Raw genomic sequence first — 20,781 nt, forward strand, 5'->3', positions numbered from 1 at the left:
CACACAACATGGAGAACGATGCCTTGCTAAGTTATTTAAAAAAGTCACAGGAGTACATATACTGTATTTACCCATTTAAGAGTCAACCCCTTATTTTTGGCCAGAAAAAGCTTGTATTTTCCATATATCTCGTGTAAACGTTGACCTATTTTATCACATTATAAACCTCTTACAAAAGAAACCTGTATGTTCCCATTAACCCACTTAAATGAAATTGCATTCATTCATACTGGTAACTCTACTCAGCGCTGTTTGTTTACTAAATTGTGTCTCTATTCATTCATAACTCTACTTAGCCCACTTGGTTTACTAAAGCATGTTTTCATTCATTCATTCAGACTTGTACCAATTCTATTGGTACTTAGAGCACTTTGCTCACTATACAAAAGTTATTATTTTTTTTAAAGTTAATAATTTTAATTGTGCTTTTATACCTGAATAAAAGGGAGATGTATTAGCTACAATATCTTTAATTCTTTTGACAACTTTGTTAATGTTGCTGAGGTCCATTACATACAAGAGTAAACGGGAGGGAAATGAAGAATTTGACAGGGAAATTCAAGACACTTACACATTCAAAAATTTAATAAAGGTTTCATTTTAAGTGGGCCATTATACCAGGCCATGACGATGCTGAACTGTGCGATTTTGCAGGATTTCAATGAATGTTTGACATGTTAAATTTTTGTACCGGTATGTATAAATAAAAATTTACCACCAGCAATTCATTCTTGTTTATCTTGCTTTTATCCAGTAATTACCTTTACTGTAATTTATTGTGTTTTTCTTCATTTCCCGGGATTAGTTGATAGATCAAATGGACGTCTGCTAATAATATGGTATTTGGATGAATTTCAGCCCCTCAAAACTAGTGCCTGTGGAATAGTTGACCTATAAATTGAACCTTTCAAAATGGTCTAAAAAAATTTGACTTTTATACAAATATATACAGTACTTATGACTCATCACAGCTGTAGCTCTATTTAGGAATATATAACATTTGATTTATAACGAAATGAAGTGGACAATACTTTGGCATATCTGGGACAGCTCTGTGTGCAGTGAATTCCTTTGTGTCAACCAACATCACTACTTTGTTCCCCTCAGAAAATATAATTGGCCATTTTACTTGACAACTTGCTTTCAGAACCTTTTACATCAACATTAATTCTTTACTAACTGCTGTCAACTCATCTTAAAAGAACGAACCCTTAGCATCAAACACAGCTATGGTTAGCAGCCCAAAGCACAATTATTGCTAACAAATGCTCAAATATCATCAATTCAGACTACAGTTCATTACTTTTAATGAACATTCCAACTTTTCTACCTACCTTCTTCTCCAAACTCATTAAGATTTTCATTATTACTTGCCCCATATTTTCACCTTAGTTATGGAATTTGCTAACCGTACTAATAGCTTTAACAAGTCAGCGAATACTTATGCAATTTCCTTCATTGTGCAAGGAGATCAGTTCACCAAATACAATTTCTTAATCGCCTTCTCAAATAAATTATACCACTTCATAAATATACATTAAGTAGGGAAGATGGGAACTATTCCGAAGACCAATAATATTCTCAAATCAACAAAGGTATCCAGAAGAAATTGCATTTCAGACTCCCACCGATTTTCAATCTCCTTCAGTTTCTGCAATCCCTCTTCGCTCGGATCAGGTTTCATTTCCACATAGGGTGCTTCATTCTCAATAACCCTAAATTCCTGTGAGCTAGGCCCAATCTGCCAAGAAGTGGAGGCAACATCAGATATCCCACTTTCCAGGGGGTTGGAAGTGTAAGGCCAAGAGCTGCATGACACATTCACTGGAGTCACCAGACAGTCAAGCATCTTCTCAGTTAGACGTTTTTTCCTAGCAGGAGCACTGGAAAAGAGAGCAAAATATCACTGGGATACAAATATTTAAATGTCAACAGGATAAACTATTTTAAGGAATAACTCAGTTTATTCCTATGTAAAGCAAATATATCCTTAACAACCACTAAGGGCTTCCTAATCACCAACAGGGAGGCCAAAATACACTTGAAAGGTGCATGGGTTAAATAATGTAGCCAGGTAATGCCTTTAACAAGCCTCATGATTAATTTTAAAGTACGAAGTTTGCAATTTTAACTAATACATTAGTTCGGAGATTGGTAATTAACCACACTTCACTTGGGCTAGGAAGCAGACAGAGGAATTAAGAATCCTGTTCAGATGTCTAGTGCAGATCATCTGCACTCCTTGATAAATAAATGCTCGAGAGACAGCGCGAGAGAGTATCACTTTGCACAAACCAGATGCCCAGCCAACTGAGCTAACTCACTCCTACACAGTGTAGGTACAGAGGTGAAAGCCAAGAGATATACAGAGAAACCTCCATTATACAAAGGACTCGGGTGGGGAGTATTTTGTTCTGTTAATCGAATGTCAGATAATCAAATGCTGGAAACCAGTTTAGCCAAGCATTGGGACCTTGTGATCTTGCTGGATCATCTGAAATTCGGATAACCAAATGCCAGATAATTGAGGATCCTCTGTACTTGCACTCAAGGCAGCTCAAAGAAGGGTTACCAGGTTAAATCTGAAATTAAAAGGTATTGTTTTAAGGAGAAAGATTAGGCAAGTACACAATGAAACATAGAAGTTAGGAAAATCTTTTTGAAACATTCAAGATTCTGAGCAGATTTGATAAGATAATACTAAGCTGCTGCTATGCCTCAGAGGGTGAACCATGAGGCAAAGCTCCAAAAGAGAGATAACATCCTATTTACGACTTGAAATGAGAAATCCCTTGCCTCAAAAGGCACTTTAATCTTTGGAATTCATTGATCTGGGGAGCCCTGGAAGCCATATCGTTGAAAGCGATGATAAACAGATTTTAGATCTACCTGGGAGTCAACGATTATGGGGAGATGCGGCAGGTAGAAAGCAGAGTCAAGGTCACAATCTATTTAGCAATGATTTTATTAAATGCAGAAGCAGGTTCAAATGCCATCTCTCCTCTATTTATGTTCTTATGCAAAATTGACAGGTAAAACTGAACAAACGTAAAACATTAAACATAAAAAGTAAAATTAAGTACATTACTCAATAGGGAAAATGAAAGTGATAGCTCCCCAAGTAATGAAAAATTATTCAAAAGGTGCAGATAAAGCATAAGAGAAACATCAGGTCTGCAATACAAACTGAGAACCAGGATGATTAAACAAAAAAATTCAGAAGAAAAATGCAAACAAAAAATCAAAGTCAAACAGAAAGTATAAGAAGAGATTAGCAGGTGGTGTACAAAAGGAATAGCAAAAATTTTCTATAGACTAGATTAGTGAAAATCTTTACAAGATAGGATAAGGAACTTACAGAATGAATAAGGACCTATGCATAAAGGCAGAATGCATTACTAAGGAACTCAATACTTTGCACTTTACTGAGGAACATGTTGCCAAAATATTGGCTGGGCTAACAAATTCATTAAGAACAGACAATAGAAAAGCTAGATCATTAGATGCTCAGGGGAATGCCATTGATGCCGATTTCCAAAAGACATTTGACAAACTGCCACAGTGAATTGTCTACAAAGCTAGAACAAGGAGGAAGTCACAGGATGAAGAACTTCAGAATGGGGGAATGGTTGTTCTTCTGGCACCTTAAAAATTGATAGTAAGGTGATTCTCCAGAATCAATACTAATTTCATTTCTTTCCTTAATCTATATAAATGGTCTAGACTTGGGTGAACAGAGCATAATTTCAAATGTTATAGACGATACAAAACTTCAGTATTGTAAACGGATAGGTTAATGACAGATTTCAAGAGGACATAGACTGGTGAAGGGGGACACATTAAGCAGACCAAACTAAATTGGGAAAAGTGATACATTTGATAGGAAGAAGAAGAAAAGGCAATAAATAAAATGTTGCCAACATCAGCTATATAAAATGTAAATACTCATGATTCAAAAACTGCAGTAACCCATTACTTTCAACCTGCCAGTATGTAAATGATCCATTTATTCTTACTCCATTTCCTGTCATGAAACAATTCAAAATGTATTACCCAATCCCATAAGGCTTAACCTAATGCAACTTTGCTGAACGTTCTTCTCATGCCTTTCCTGCCACACAAATGATTTCTTGCATTTTAATTATACCAAATTTTAAGTCTGTATACTTCCAAGATAGGCTTTCACAACATTTCAATTTTCTGATCCTCCATTACTAAACACCAATATTTAAGACTGAATGAAAGCTTGATTTGATAAGACAAATCTAAAACAATGTTCTATTGTGCAGTTATAGTAAAAATATATTTCAGGAGTTCCAATGAAGTATTTTAAAACTGAATTGGATTACAATAACCTCGTAATAGACCTGCAACTTTAACGGTTTCTCGCTTCAAAGATGCGAGTTTTCTAGCATTCTTTTGCCACCTAATTCAGCATATGGATATCAACATTTGATTGATGAGTAAACATCATCTCATTTGGGGGTGGGGGGATTTTATGCATTAGATGATTTATGTATTAAATACTGTAAGACACCATTTAACTGAGATTTTAATGAAACAGTAGACATGGATCTGAAGGTATGAGACTAAAATGGAATGCTTATCTACTACATTCTATAGATACTGCAAACAGGTTTAGCATATAAATGGTGATAAACTATGAGTACGGAAGCTTCAGAGTAAACAAAGTCACAGGCTTTGGGTGAGCAACAAAATTAATGGATAATGGAAGTGAACTTGTGAATGAAGAATTTCAGAACAGGTGACAGAATTTAAATATTACTTTCAGCAATAGCTTGAGAGGATGGAAACACAATCACCGATGAGATGTTGCACAGATACTGGCAGATCAGTCAAACTGTCAAATTACAAACAGCATTGGCATGGGTATTACATGCAAGAAAATTCCTTGCAGGTGTTTGTAGGAATATATTCTAAGCTCATTTATTTTGCTTTTGGGGTCAGTGACATATGGGTTTTCCTTGTTTCTGAAGTTAATACTTAAATTTAAGTATTTCTGCTGCATGCTGATTTATTTTAAGAAACAGTTTGCAAGAGCTACTTGGCAACACTAATGGTTTTTTTTTAAAAACAACTAACGGAAGTTCTACTTTGCTAAACTGTAAATCATTGTGCTTTAAAAGTCTGTTAGAAATTTCTATTTTTTTTTAAAAAAGCTTGAGGAAAACACCCACAGCTTAAAGAAATACATTCCTTCCCCCCACCTCCAGTTTTTAGAGCAAAACTTTGTTTTAACTGGCACTTCCAATAAACCAAAAAAAAATTTACACACCAGAAATAGATGTTTACTGTGTTATTGCAATTGCTGTGATGTCCAAGTAGTCAGTTGAGGTTGAGAGAGAGAAGGCTATCAGTAAGTTTTATTTAAGGCAAAGTTGCATTACTATTCAAGTGATATATGCTGTAAATAAAGTATAACAGTGATGTGTGTTACTTGGTGTTTTTACATTGATTATGTGAACCTCTTGATTCTTGGTAGTGTGGATGTGCAGGGGGATCTTGGTGTCCATGTACTTGGATTCCTGAAAGGTGCCACCCAGGTTGATAGTGCTGTTAAGAAGGCATACGGTGTGTTAGGTTTTATTGGTAGAGAGATTGAGTTCCGAAGCGGTGATGCCATGCTACAACTATACAAAACGCTGGTGGGTTTCACTTGGAATATTGCGTACAGTTCTGGTCACCTCATTACATGAAAGATGTAGAAGCATTGGAAAAGGTGCAAAGGAGATTTACCAGGATGTTGCCTGGTCTGGAGGGAAGGTCTTATGAGAAAAGGCTGAGGGACTTGGCTGAGGAGGGAAGTTGGTAAGAGGGGATTTAATAGAGACATACAAGAGGATCAGAGGATTAGATAGGGTGAACAGAGAGTATCTTTTTCCTAGGATGATGTGGGCTTGTATGAGGGGGGCATAACTGAAAATTGAGGGGTGATAGATTTAAAAAAGATGTCAAAGACAGGTTCTTTACTCAGAGTGGTAAGGGTGTGGAATGCCCTGCCTGCCAGTATAGTTAACTCAGCCACATTAGGGGCAGTTAAACAGTCCTTTGATAAGCATATGGATGATGATGCGATAGTGTAGAGGGATGCTCTTAGATTAGTTCACAGGTCGGCGCAACAGTGAGCACCGAAGGGCCTGTTCTTCGCTGTATTGTTCTACATTTTATGTAACTGACATTGTCCTTGTCCAATAGGTTCTGGTTAATAAAAAGTTTGCTGTACTTTGTTTTGGGCAGTTCTGTGAAGTCTTTAGTTGAAGACTGCTTTACAGAGTAGTGTGCCCAAAATGGGGAGAAAGTAGCAAAACTAATTTACCCCAGGATTAAGACTTAGCAATAATCACAAACCAGAAATATTGAGATAAAACCATGAACTCATCTGAAGGTGAATATGTTTATGGTCCAGGAGGAAGCGGAGAGTTTCCAGTCCAACAGTTAATGTCACCTTAAGCCATTCATGCTGTTGGAAAAATTCTCCAGTGCAAGTACCCTACAAGGGATGGCTTTTTGTTGCAATTTATAAAAGGAGCATTTTGGAATTAATGGGTTTATACTTTTACTGCTGGTTTATAAATCTTTGAATTTAAGTAAACAGCATGATTTTTGCAAATTTGTTTTGCAAAGACAAAAGCTGCAAAATTGCTCACGTATATTTTAATGGATCACCAAAACAAAATATGATCTATCAAGTCAGATTTCAGTCAGCAATAACACCAGCTGGGATCATAACAGGGGGGCCTTGGTAGGATACTTGAATTCACTGGATTCAAGACAGCTGTCTCTCTTATTAGAAGTAACAGCTAAGGAGTGGTTCTGGACATAAATCAACTGTTCTGCATGAAAATAGGTCACAGATCAACCATGATCTTACTGAATAGTAGAGCAGGTTCAAGGGGCTGAATGGCCTACTCCTGGTCTTCTATCTCGAAGTTTGTTGCATGAAATTTGAAGCGGGCTTTGAATGTTTCTAAGACCTTTTTTCAGAAGTGGAAGATATAACAGTAGATTAATTTTAAAATGTTGACCAAAACTAAACGGAGAGAGTTAGTAGTTAAATTCAAGGTAGAAATAAAAACAGGAATGTACAAGAGGAAGTGCTTCATGGGATTATACACTTAGAAGTGGAAAAAGGAAACATGAAACTGGAATGTCACAGCTAGAATTAGTTAGGATACAGTTAGAAATGAAAAACACTGGACAAAGAAAAAGCAAAGTCAAAGTAGAAAAAGTAAAGCAGAGAAAAATACAGCAGGAAACGTTATTAAGAAGATTTGAACTCTAAAAAGGAAATTAGAGAGTGAGTCAGCAAAAAAAAAAAAAGAAAATAAACAGGGAAGAGAAAAGGTAGTAGTTCGAATAAGGATTCTGATTCCAGTGGGGGATTTAATTTAACCAAGAGTTTACAGTTCATGCCTAAATATAATAGGTATAGATACAAAAAGATATTTTACCTCATTCAAGGTGGGTGGGGTAGACGAAGTGGCCAAGAGATGTTTGAACCTACTTAATATAAGCGTTAAGTCAGGTACAACTATGATCGTGTGCACTAAATTGTCAGAAGAATAATCTGTAGGGTAGGAAACTGTCAAAGAGGTATCCTTTATGTTTGTGAGCTTTAAACCTGAAGCTTATCAATTAAAATTTAGGGAGAGAAAAAGGCTAATCAAACATTTATGGAATCTGAAAGAAATGCTTTGGGATCAGTGATTCAGATCACTCAAGTTATACAGAAATTAAGTATGTACAGGAAATGATGATCATGGACAAATTCAGAAGAGCATTCACGTTAATTTAAAACCTTAAATGACAAGTACTGAAGCATTAATCGGAGATATATTTGGAAGTTACAAACCAGTCTCATTACATAGAGAGGAATTAAAAAGAGTGACTTGGCAAACGGAGAAGTTTAGTTGGAGCAATAAAATTAATTCCCCTAGAGGATTGACTTTAGTTTGGGAAATGATCTTGCAGGTTTGAGAACATGGCTTCACCAAGAGTGGTAGAACAACCAATGTAAGAAAAATGTTTTAAAGAAACATCCATAATTGTTTCCTGGCTCTGCTGTGACTAAACCTCAAGCCCATAGAATTAACTAGAAAGAAGAGTTATGAAAAGGAGATGATTTTGAAATTCAGTTACTGGATACAATTTTTTAAAGTTTAACAAAAAGGATGAAGGTAAAAGAGAATGAGGCTAATGCGTTTAGCCCATCTTTAACAGATCAACTGGCAGTTTACAATAACAGAGGAGTACACATGGAATGGGGATGACCAAGGAAGGTTATCGGTCATGACAGAAAAACTTCCAGAATACAACAGGCTATGAAGAGGTGCAGCCCTCATGAGTAGTTATGAGCCATGAATTTTCAAACGCTGAGAACATGGGAGATGGTCTTGATGATGAAGCACCATATACTTCACATGTCCATGAAGTCTACAATTTGGATAGAGGGGTAGTACTCAAAAACTCAGGAAAAACATACCCATCATGCACAGACTGAAGAACATGAAAAGGTAATCAAATGTGTTCACTAAACAACTGTCCGAAATAAGTTCGTACACACAGTTTACCAGTCAGCTGAGTCAGATGACTGGAGGGTAGGAGCTGCAGGCAAGTCACGGGGAAATGTAAAAACAGGCTAAACTCCTGAAATGAGGGAGAAAAGCTGAGCATCATGCAAGGGTTACATAAATAGAGAACTAGAAATTGCTGTTCCAGTACTGGTTTGAAGAAAAAGGTCGTATACAGTACATAGGATTTCAAGCACACATCCTGAAAGTAGTCCAGAGAAATCACAATGAGAAGAAGTCACAGCTTTAAAAGGCAACCAAGTAACACGTGTAATACAGAACTTACTCAGACAATGCACAAAGATAGAGCGCTCCATAATGAGACAGCCCTTTTGGCTATTAGTTGAATGGAAGATAGGTTAAAAGAAGCTAAACTAAGAGTTACAAGAAATAATTCAGAATATATTCTGAAAGTGAAGATAAAGGTCAACCAACTTTGTCGAACCAATGAACCTGTACCAACAAAATGGCTGCAACAGGCTAAGGCTAGAGTTGTAGCTCAACGCTTTGAGAAATGCTTGTGATTAAAAAAAAGGATGGTGTTAGGATAGTTTCTCCTGAGAAAGTAATTTTGAACATCTTTATAGCCATTTTAACAACCTTTTATTGGAGGTGTTACTCTATTGATATCAAATCTGACTTCCTGCAGAGTAGCCTTCTCAAGAAGGGCATTTTATAACCCCAAAAAGAGGAAGCACCAGGAACAAAGGGGAAGCTCTAGAAATTGCATAAACTCTTATGGATTAATGACGTTTCATAGTGCAATATTTTTCAGCAATGGCATTTCTATTAATGTTAGGGCATTCAAACTAACAGACCTGGCATTTGCATTATAATAGAAAACTTTCAAGCATCTTCACAACTGTGTGCGTGTATGTGAGTGGAGGGGGGGTGCACCAATGACTTTAAAGACCATAAATTGAATCACAAAGGAATTAAAAATTGACAGTCAAGCTCCTAGAGCTTTCAAATATATGGGTTTGGGAATTAAGTAGGGAAAGTCAAAACATAATTCTACACCACATGCCTGGTTAGGAAAACGTGAAGCCTTACCAGATCTAGGTAAAAAGAGGAGGCTGCAACCAAAGCAGGAGATGGCATACCTGCGAAATCTCAAACTGGTTAGCTACATAACCTCACCAAATGCAAGCTTTGATGTACTGGAATGTAGTCTGGCTATGAAAAATCTAAAGATAGAGAACATATACAGGATAGTAAAATAGAGAAAAGTATATTGAAGTTCTCAACTTTGGGTGACACCAAAATGGATACTGATATTTTTGAAGATACTGCATAATCTTAGCAATGGATTTTTCAGTGCAGGATGATTTGCAATACTACTTTTGTGAGAAAGTAGGTAAGTATTTCCTTGGCATGGAAGGCAAAGAAAATAGCGAAAAATAAAACACATCAGCAACTGAAATTCAAACTGTCAATGTTGTTGAAATGTGTTTGGTGTGCCTAAAATTCCAGGAAGAAATGTTATTATAAAATACAATATGTAAGAATAGACTGAAAGAACAATATCAATAGAATGGTACTTAGTCTTCCTGGAATAATGTGCACTCTCCAAAAAGTGCAAGTGAAAAAAGTCTTAGAATAAAGATAGCCAGTTTAAAGCAAATGCTGGAGAGGAAGGAAACATCCAAGTTTGAATGGGCAGATCATAGTAAAACAGACCCATAGTCGATGACTTGAACGAATGCCTCTATATTAAAAAATGATGCAAGGTCACTATATAACAGTGAGAATCTGAAATTGTGTATTTTCCTATCTTCCTTATGTGCATACATGTTTTCCCTTAAAAGGAGCCTGTCAGAGTTAGAAAGGCAGGTCCCTTGAAAGGCTCACATGGAAGCAGATTGACAAGAACTCAGCTATTCCATACATTAGGGAGTCCAAAAGAAAAGTGGTGAAAAAAATTTGTGCCAAACCAATGACTTGCAATAAAATCCTTGTAAGTCTCTTCAAGTCTCTTTCTGCCAATTTAACATATTCATATCAATATATGAAATAGTTGGACTCTAATTCACCTTATTCCCTGCTGCAGCGTTTGTTGTTTTGTTTTAAACTGGACAAGGATTTGTGTAATAAAGCATAGTATTCACGAGATCCCAGATGTTCCAGTAAACGATGTTACAATAAAGCAATGTTAACAGCAAGCATAAAAATTTAATGAATGCCATTTGCCATCAAAAACTGCAAACAGTGCTATTTCCAATTCCCCGGAAGCAGAATAAATAAGGCCCAATGAAGATACTCACTCAGCTTCCTCCTGCTCCCGCTTGTGCTTTCTCCTGAAAAACTCATTCCTTCTGTTTAAAAAGGGAAACAGGTGATTAGGTGAACAAAAAAAACATGCAAAGTAAAATTGTCTGTTATGATATCAGCCTACTTTAAGTGCTGCTTTTATAAGTACAAAAATTACACTGAAGTGCTACTACCTGCTTAAAAAAACGATTTTTCTATAAAATTCTAACGTGATGTTGTAGAACTCTTTTAGACTCCAAAATGCCATTGGTAACTCAAGTCCTGAAAATCTTCAAAAACAGTTTAGTTTTGGGATTCTAACATGACGCCTTCTGCCGAATGCATAAACACACTGGTGTAGATTTCAAGTACTAGTCAAACGCATACCATTTTAAATTAGTAGGCAATGGTTATGGCACAGAATAGCATATCTGCAGTTGTGCACTTTTATAACCCAAGAAGCACACTGTACATAAAAATGGCATCTCTAAGTGCAACAGACTGGAGCAAACCCAGTCACATAATGCCATCCCACTGACATCATAAACAGTGTCATGCACACAGTCATTGATCCCAGTGACACAGCAAGGTTCAGTGACTACAGGTTGTAAAGTATGTTATATTGGCTTCTGATACCATAAACAGGAAATAGTCTCACTTTGTGATTTGAGACAAGATTTGTAGCTCAGGTTGGAGGTTCAGACTGTTAAGTCTCACTTGTTAAAAAAATACACTTGAAATTTAGACTTACATTTCAACTAAACCTCCTAAATGACCCGTTCAACCCAAGTCAAAGCAATATTTAAGCTTGAAAGCCAAAATTACTCAAAGTTCTTCCTAAATAAAGGATATTCAAATAAGAAAGTAGATTTCCTAAATAGCTCTGTCCAAAAATACCCAATTTCCATAACTAACTTCAGGTATATGGGTCAATTGCAGCCTTGAGAGTGTGGAGGCGAAATGGGTAGGGTCTCACTAGGAATCTGACTGCCCAGACAACAAGCCTTGGTTTTGTATCTGCAATCCTTCCCTGTCGTTTAACTTATGTTAAGAGAATCCTTTTTGACAGTGGTGTCTTGCATTCTACATCTAGCTTACTATTAGCAGAACCAAACCACTTCAATTGTTCTCTGAAAACTATTTCTTTAAATGCTTCTGCCCTTGCCTCCACATCTGATATATCTTTTAAAAATTCAATGCTCAACCTCCACTCTTGCAATAGTACTTTCTGGCCTGGTTCCTTTACATCAAGTTTCCTTACAAACAAACTGATTCGGGAAGCACAAGAGAAGTAATTAGGCAGAACAAGATTGGAGTTTGGTTCCTGTAGTTGAATAAATTGTAAAAAAAATTCTTACCTAGATTAACAGGTAGGATACTACCACTGCGTGCCTGTACTGGAGTACATCCAGCACCAATGAAACTGCCCTCCTGTAATCACTGAGAAGCAGGGTACACCCAAAGCAGAACTGGTTCTTGGGCAAAGAAATGAGAGAAACAGCACAAACATTTGGCTCTCTTTCGTTTCCCCACAATTTAACAATCACACTGAACCAGCAACCCAAAAGTCAGTAGGAAAGTTATAACACCGAATTCAATACAGCTAGTCACTTTGGGCTTCACAAGGGTTTCCCTGTGAAATCTGCCAGACTGACTCTGCAATAAATAGCTAATGAACATCCTCCATTAAAGAGTACCTTGCTCACCCATGTTCATTCTGGCCTAAGTTTGACTCCAGCCCAATTCCAGATAGTTGGTTTTTAATGTCTTCTGGACAAAAAGGGATGGGCAATACAGTACATACTGCTTTATCAGTGTTGCCCAAATGACAACCCCAAAAACCCAAATGTTTTAGAAGCAGCTCGGTTACTTATATGAAGTATGATCAGGGAAGAATATATTAGCAAAATGATAAGTATGCAACGCAGGTCACAATCATACAGCATGCAAACAGATCCTTTGCCAAACATAATCCCAAACTAAACTAGTCTCACCAGCCTGCTCTGGCTCAAATCCCTCTAAATCTTTCCAATTCATGTACTTATCCAAATATCTTTTAAATGTTGTAATTGTGCCCATATCCATCACTTCTGCATTAATTGCTATTTTAGAAAAGATGATACACAAGAGTCCTTGGCGAAAAGGCACCGAATCTCATTAATAGCCAGTCAAATATCAGAACTCTAGTCAGAAAAGAACAAAATTAACTTTCACAAAAGGAATTTTCAGATATTGTAATTTTTTCCTCAAATGGGGAGTGGTTTTGGTGGTGTGATACAGTGAAGCTCCAAGTTTAAGTCACACTCCAGCATTTGATCCGGAAACATGAACAAACAGGTCAAGCATAATCTTGTGAATTCTTCCAACATACACCAATGCAGGCATTTAGTCCAGGAAAAATTCCTGACCAGCCAGATGATGAAATGAAATGAAATTGAAGCCTCTCTCCATAGCTTGAGGCTACAACTAATGCATAAAACATAACAGCACAGTACAGGCCCTTCGGCCCTTGATGTCACGCCTACCTGTGAAACCAATCTGAAGCCCATCTAACCTACACTATTCCATTTTCATCCATATGTCTACCCAATGACCATTTAAATGCCCTTAAAGTTGGTGAGTCTACTACTGATGCAGGCAGTACATTCCACACCCTCACTATTCAGAGTAAAAAAACTACCTCTGACATATGTCCTATATCTATCACAACTCAACTTAAAACTATGCCCCCTCGTGCTAGCCATCACCAAAGTAAAAAGGCTCTCACTGTCCACCCTTTCTAATCCTGATTATCTTAAGTCTTAATTAGGTCACCTCTCAACCTTCTTTCCCCTAACGAAAACAGCCTCAAGTCCCTCAGCCTTTCCTCATAAGGCCTTCCCTCCATACCAGGCAACATCCTGGTAAATCTCCTCAAACCTTTTCAAAGCTTTCACATCCTTCCTATAATGCGGTGACCAGATCTATACGCAATACTCCCAAGTGCGGCTGCACCAGAGATTTGGACAGCTGCAGCATGACCTCATGGTTCCAAAACTAAATCCCTCTACCAATAAAAGCTAACACACTGTATGCCTTCTTAACAACCGTATCAGCCTGGGCGGCAGCTTCCACAGATCTATGTACATGGATACAGAGATCTCCCTGCTCATCTACACTACCAAGTGTCTTACCATTAGCCCAATACTCTGCATTCCTGTTACTCCTTCCAAAGTGAATCACCATTTGCCACTTTTCAGCCCAGCTCTGCAGCTTATCTATGTCCCTCTGTAACCTACAACATCCTTAGTTCCTATCCACAAATCGACCGACCTTGGTGTCACCTGCAAATTGACTAACCCATCCTTCTATGCCCTCATCCAGGTCATTTTTATAAATGACCAGTAGACCCAAACAGACCCTTGCATTACACCATGAGTAACTGAACTCCAGGATGAATATTTCCCCATCAACCACCACCCTGTCTTCTTTCAGCTAGCCAATTTCTGATCCAAACTGCTAAATCAATCTCATGACTATTTTGTGCAATAGCCTATCGTGGGGAATCTTATCAAACGCCTTAATGAAATCCATATACACATCAACTGCTTTACCCTCATCCACCTATTTGGTCACCTTCTCAAAGAAGTCAATAATATTTGTGAGGCATGATCTACCCTTCACAAAATCGTGTTGACTACCCCTAAATAAACTTATTCCTTTCTAGATGATTACAAATCCCATCCTTATAACCCTTTCCAATATTTTACCTGCAACCGAAGTAAGGCTCACAGGTCTATGCTTACCAGGGTTGTTTCTACTCCCTTTCTGGAACAAGGGAACAACATTTGCTATCCTCCAGTCTTCTGGCACTATTCCTGTAGAAAATGACGACATAAAGAACAAAGCCAAAGGCTCGGCAATCTCCTCCTTGGCTTCCTAGAGAATCGTAGGATAATTCCTATCCAGCCCAGGGGACTGGTCATATTTTTACACTTCCCAGGATTGCCAACACCTTGTGAACCTCAATCCTATCTAGTCTAGTAGCCTGTATCTTAGTATTCTCAACAACATTGTCTTTTTCTAGGTGAGAGTTACCCACATGATATGGATTGAAGTCGCATGCAGGTCAGACGGGGTAATGACATTTTCTGTTCTTTTTAAGGGACATTAGTGAACCAGCTGGGGTTTTTGCATCTGTCATTTATAGTTATCATTATTACTGAGATTAATCAGATATTCTACATAGTCATTGTTCAAATCAAATTTAAATTCACACATCTACTGATGAAAAATATTCAGTTAGCACTGCCCCATCTCCTCTGACTCCACACACAACTTCCCACTACTATCTTGGACTGACCCTAATCTTATTCCTGATATACCTGCAGAAAGCCTTGGGTTTTCATTGATCCTATTCACCAATGACTTATGATGTGCCCTCCTGGTGGTTCTTAATTCTCTCTTTATGTCTTTCCTGGCTAACTTGCAACTCTCAAGCACCTAACTGAGCCTTCACATCTCATTCTAACATAACTTGGAGATGCCGGTGTTGGACTGGGGTGTACAAAGTTAAAAATCACACACCAGGTTATAGTCCAACAGGTATAATTGGAAACACACTAGCTTTCGAAAGCTAGTGTGCTTCCATTCTAACATAAGCTGCCTTCTTCCTCTTGACCAGAGATTCAACTTCCTTAGTAAATCACAGCTCTTGCACTCGACAACTTCCTCCCTGCCTGACTGACTGGTACATACTTACCAGGGATCTGCAGTAGCTGTTTCTTAAACAAGCTCCATATTTCATTTCAATTGTGCCCATCCCCTTCAGTTTACTTTCCCATTCTATGCATCCTAAATCTTGCCTAATCACATCGTAATTGCCTTCCTCCCAGCTATAACTCTTGCCCTGTGGTCTACACCTATCTCTTTCCATCACTAAAGTAAACATAACTGAATTGTGGTCACTAGCACCAAAGTGCTCATCTACCTCCAAAATCGAACATCTGGCCAGGCTCATTACCTAGTACCAAACATAATGTGGCCTTGCCCCTTGTTGGCCTGTCTACATATTGTCAGGAAACCCTCCTCCACACTGGACAAAAACTAACCCATCTGAAATATTTGAACGATAGTATTCCTGTTCAATATTTGAAAAATTAAAGCCCCCACAACAATTACCCTGTCACTCACGCTCCTATTGAGTATAATTTTTACTATCCTTTCCTCTATATCTGTGGAACTACTCGGAGGCCTACAGAAAACTCCCAACAGGGTGACCTCTCCATTCCAGTTTCTAACTCAGCTCATATTACCTCAGTAGACGAATGCTCAATTGTCTTTTCTGCAACCGTAATACTGTCCTGGACTAACAATGCCCCCCACCTCCCCCTCTAATGGGGGAGCTATTCAAATTGGGTGCATAAAAACAAATTAGTTGAGCACGGAGATAAGAGTTTTGAGCATCTTAGAGACAGATAAAGACTTGGCCTTTGGAGGGATTTAAAACACAGCAATAATTATAAATCAAGATCTGCTCGACTAATAGGGGAGATAGTGGAATCGTGGCAATATCACCGGACCAGTAAACCAGAGGCCCAGGCAAATGCTCTCGAGATGTGTGAATTTAAATTTGATTTGAACAATGACTATGTAGAATATCTGATTAATCTCAGTAATAATGACAACTATAAATGACAGATGCAAAAACCCCAGCTGGTTCACTAATGTCCCTTAAAAAGAATGGAAAATGTCATTACCCCGTCTGACCTGCATGCGACTTCAATCCATATCATGTGGGTAACTCTCAACCATTTTTTTGAAATTGCTTATCAAGCCACTCAGTTCAAGGAAAATTAGTAGTGACACCGACATCCATGAGAGACTAAAGAACAGCCAATATAACGAGCACAGAGATGACAGATTAATGTTTTGGTAGAAGTTTACAGAGTATGGAATGCAGAAAAACAGCCTTGAACATGTAGAAATAATAAAATCTAGAAGTAACAAAGGCATAAACACAGTCATTTATAAAACAAGTTACAATGAGAGGGCACAGCCCCATCCTTTCTGACAAGCTCATAATAGGAAGGTCAAAGATTAAAGACTCTTCCATTTCAAAATACTTTTACTTCGACCTCAAAGTACAGAAAGTTCTTGAACAAATGTGTGAAGAAGGCAATAAAATTCTACCTCCATTTCAATTCCTAATCCCCACCTCCCCTTCGAGCTACATGTTAAAACATCTAATTAGAACACTGCTGTTGCATCACAGTGTTGGGAATCAGCTTCAATAGTAATATAGAAAGAGACATTAAAACTCATCAGAACTTCCTTAGTCTTGCAAAATAACTATTCTTCCTCAACTACTAGCTATGGCACAGAAGGCACTCAAATCTTCTCCCATTACTCCAAAAATGGGTAGAATCAAGATTCTTTTTGCCAGTGATAGTAATAGGATTTTTAATACTCACAAAGGAGGATGCTTCACTTCAGATTTTGTAGTAGTTGTTCTCATTCCATTTACCATTGGATTATATCCTGGAGACTCCATACTGGTGTCCATGCTTTCACTTATTCCATCTCCCTGCTTAGAGCCTTTTTCTTCCAGATGTGTAGTGGAATTACAGTATGCTGGTACAAAACAGTCTGTCTGCCAGCACAGTGGATCCTGGATACGTGCTGCAGCACATGATGCATTCTTCCCATATACTTCCAGTGTGGGAGACTGAAACAGCTGCCTGCCAGAGGGTGTCAATGAGTTGTAACAGAGGCTGTGTGCCATCACCATAGCAGACAATGCAACAGAGTTCAGTTATTTAAAAGGTAAGTCCCTGTAAGAGGAGAACCAATGTAAGAAAAAAAAACAAGAAATCTTTTTTGATGAGGAGTCTTAGACAAAGCAAATTAAAATATTAAATGAGATGTTAACCATGCATTAGAACATCTTTCTAATTTAATGAATCAAGATCTATACAGCAGCTAATAAATCATAGCTATTCATTACATTTTCATGTATTTTTAAAAAAAGTTGTATTGCTGCATTAAGATGCTCAATGATGCAGACTTTTGGTTTACAACTTGAACACATTTCTGCTACATAGAGTAATTATATCTCGTTCAGTTTATAAAATTGGTAGCTTATTGTTGTGCACATTAGACTTTACATTTTATCACCAGCCTTGTAAATGAGCATTTTATGCTGTATTATTTAATAAAGCATGTTTATATGTTTGGTAGCCACTGATTTCCTAAATACAACTCACCATACCAGACCAAAATTGACTGGACGCATGGACACACTTCAAACAGGTGCGAGGACTCAAGGTCCCAGGAACTTTCATGCCATCAAGACATATACAACATCATCAACTTTAATGCAATAACAGTGAATGCAGTTTCACCCAGCAACATCACTGTCCCGCTCAGACTATTTACAATGAAAGGTTTAACTCAACATTTTAATAATAAGAATGGAATTAAATGTGGTGCACAGGCCTGGTTAAAGGTATCACAAGGGTACACACAAAAAAAGTTTAGAATCACATATGTAAATATTTTGCTGCAGGTCATGAACATATAAAGCATAAAATTCCAGATGCATTTAAGCAGCTAGATAATACAGATATCACCCAAAAACTAGAATAGTAATAACACCTATCTTCATTTCTGATGAGAAGAATGCCAAACAAAGTACTCGGCAAGTCAACACCATCCAAAAACAATTCTTCAGCTAGCTGTATTTGTTTGCCCATTCCCTGGTAAAATACACTGTCACAAAAGCTAGGATGACTTCCACATTCTTCACTTACCACAAAGATCTGCTTTACGCATGAAAAAAGTTCAGCTCATGAAAATCAAACTACATGTTTCCTTACCAATCGACATTCAAAAACAAAGGATATTGCATCGCCACAATGATTCAACACAGGTTCCTTCAAGGCTAATTTTCTTTTTCAAAATAAAAGTATCTGTTTACAGGATGTGGACATCACCAGCTAGGCCAGAATTTACAGGCCAGTGGAAATTGCCCTAAAGTATATTCTTGAATCACTGCAGTCCATGGGGGTGCAAGTGGGGAGCATATATAAGCTCTCAGTGCTGTTAGGAAGTGATTTCCAGGATCTTAATTGAAGGACCCCAAGTTGGAGGGGAACTTGCAGGTGGTGAGCATCCACGTCCTTAAATCTTCTAGGCAATGGAGGTTGCAGGTCAGGAAGATGTTATCAAAGTAGCCTTGGAAAGTTACTTTGGTACATCTAGCAGGTGGTGCACAACACTGCAAGCGAGTTGGTCATGTAGCAAGTGACTGTTAAGATATTGAATTAGGTACCACTCAAGAGTGCTTGGTCCTGTGTGGCACAGACAGAAATTGTAAGCAGTAAAATTGAGAATGCAAACTTTAACTTAGGGTATAAAATTCTTTTCAATCCAAATGTGGAGTCATTTTCTTTAATGAAGGTTAGGCAAATTTGACCTGATAATCTCTTAGAAACATTGCCAGGATTTGTAAAGGAATTGCTCCAGGAACTCAATACTTACAACCACAATTCACTTTTTACTTTTCATTTTAAGTCGGAGGCAGAAACCAAATGAATATTCACTGCCTTCAACACTTACTTAACCATAGGTGTTCAACATTTCTGAAAAATTTCCTTTCAGCATTGGTGCATCTTACACAACATTAGAAAGCAGAGTTACTTGCCTATTAAATTCACACAAAATAAATAACAAAAACAGAAAATTCCAAAATACTCTGCAGGTTAGGTAGCAACTACAGAGAAAGGAATAATATTTCAAGTCCATGTCCCAAAGAAAAGGATAAACTAAATGATCAAAGGATTGATACTGAGAACCATGATGGATAAATATGGCCGGGAAAGATGTGAGTGGCAAAATGATGGAAAAGCTGCCACCCAAAACCAAAAACTAGAGAAACAAAAAGGAAATCCAAAACATGCAAAGAAAAAAGGAAACAAAATAAAAGGGAAAAAAAAAGACGTTATGATCTGAAACTACTAAACTCTATACTGAATGCATAAGGGTGGAAAGTGCCTAACTGAAAGTGCCTTGAGCTCACATTGAAATAATTCAGGAGAAGTCAGCGTTCAGCAAGGTAGTAAAGTAAAATGACAGGCAACCAGGACTTCAAGGTTACTGCAGACTGAATGGAGATTTACCTCAAAAGGGCTCTGGTGCTTTTTCCAATCATTTTAAGTCACAATCCCCTGATTTTCAACCTACCTGCTAATAGGTACATTTTATGTTAGAGGTACTATAGAAATACAAGCTATTTATTCATTGTTGCTGACAATAGAATCAGGTTTTGAGCACCACATATTAGGAAGGCTAAAAAGGCATCTGAAGGTACAGAAAACATTTTAAAAGAACTTCAGTTATACAGATAGTCCCAGCTTTGCCAGTCTGTTTCTGGAGGAAACAGAAGGATGAGAAAAGATTTAATAGAGGTGCTCAATCAGGAGGGATCTGAATGGAGCAGACAAAAGTTACTACATTCCTTTATCTTGGGTACACTATCTTGGGTATACATTGGAAAATGGCAGATGTGACTCACTATTTGAGGCGGTTCAGTGGTTAGTACTACTGCCTCACAGCGCCAGGTACCTGATTTCGATTCTAGCTTTGAGCGACTAGCTGTGTGGAGTTTGCACATTTACTCCAGGTGCTCTGCTTACCTCCCACAATCCAAAGATGTGCAGGTTAAGTGAATTGGCCATGCTAAACAGTCCATGGCATTCAGAGATATGTAGGTTTGGTGCATTAGTCAGGGGTAAATGTCGAGTAATAGGGTAGGGAAATGGGTTTGGGTGGGTTACTCTTTGGAGGGTAGGTGTGGACTTATTGGACCTAAGGGCCTGATTCCACACCGGACAGATTCTTCTTCTAATATTTAAAATGAGAAGGCAAGTTGCGGAATTATAGACCAGTCGCCCTAACATGT

At 37.8% G+C, this 20,781-nt stretch overlaps 1 protein-coding gene across 6 annotated transcripts in view; it reads right to left on the reverse strand.

Moving 5' to 3' along the window:
- ccdc117 (coiled-coil domain containing 117) overlaps positions 1-20,781 on the reverse strand; it is a 47,325-nt gene that overhangs the window by 9,652 nt on the left and 16,892 nt on the right. For 5 of the 6 annotated variants that reach the window (XM_072587186.1, XM_072587185.1, XM_072587187.1 and 2 more), the window contains 3 exons: positions 17,294-17,653; positions 10,856-10,906; positions 1,629-1,883 (listed from right to left, as the gene is read on the reverse strand). In XM_072587186.1, coding sequence (XP_072443287.1) covers positions 1,629-1,883; positions 10,856-10,906; positions 17,294-17,610 — 623 coding nt within the window. In that variant the 5' untranslated portion in view covers positions 17,611-17,653. The remainder of the gene's footprint in view (positions 1-1,628; positions 1,884-10,855; positions 10,907-17,293; positions 17,654-20,781) is intronic. The other variant, XM_072587189.1, reaches the window with a different exon arrangement.

The sequence above is a fragment of the Chiloscyllium punctatum genome, chromosome 17 (assembly GCF_047496795.1).
Source record: "Chiloscyllium punctatum isolate Juve2018m chromosome 17, sChiPun1.3, whole genome shotgun sequence".
Taxonomy (NCBI): Eukaryota; Metazoa; Chordata; class Chondrichthyes; order Orectolobiformes; family Hemiscylliidae; genus Chiloscyllium; species Chiloscyllium punctatum.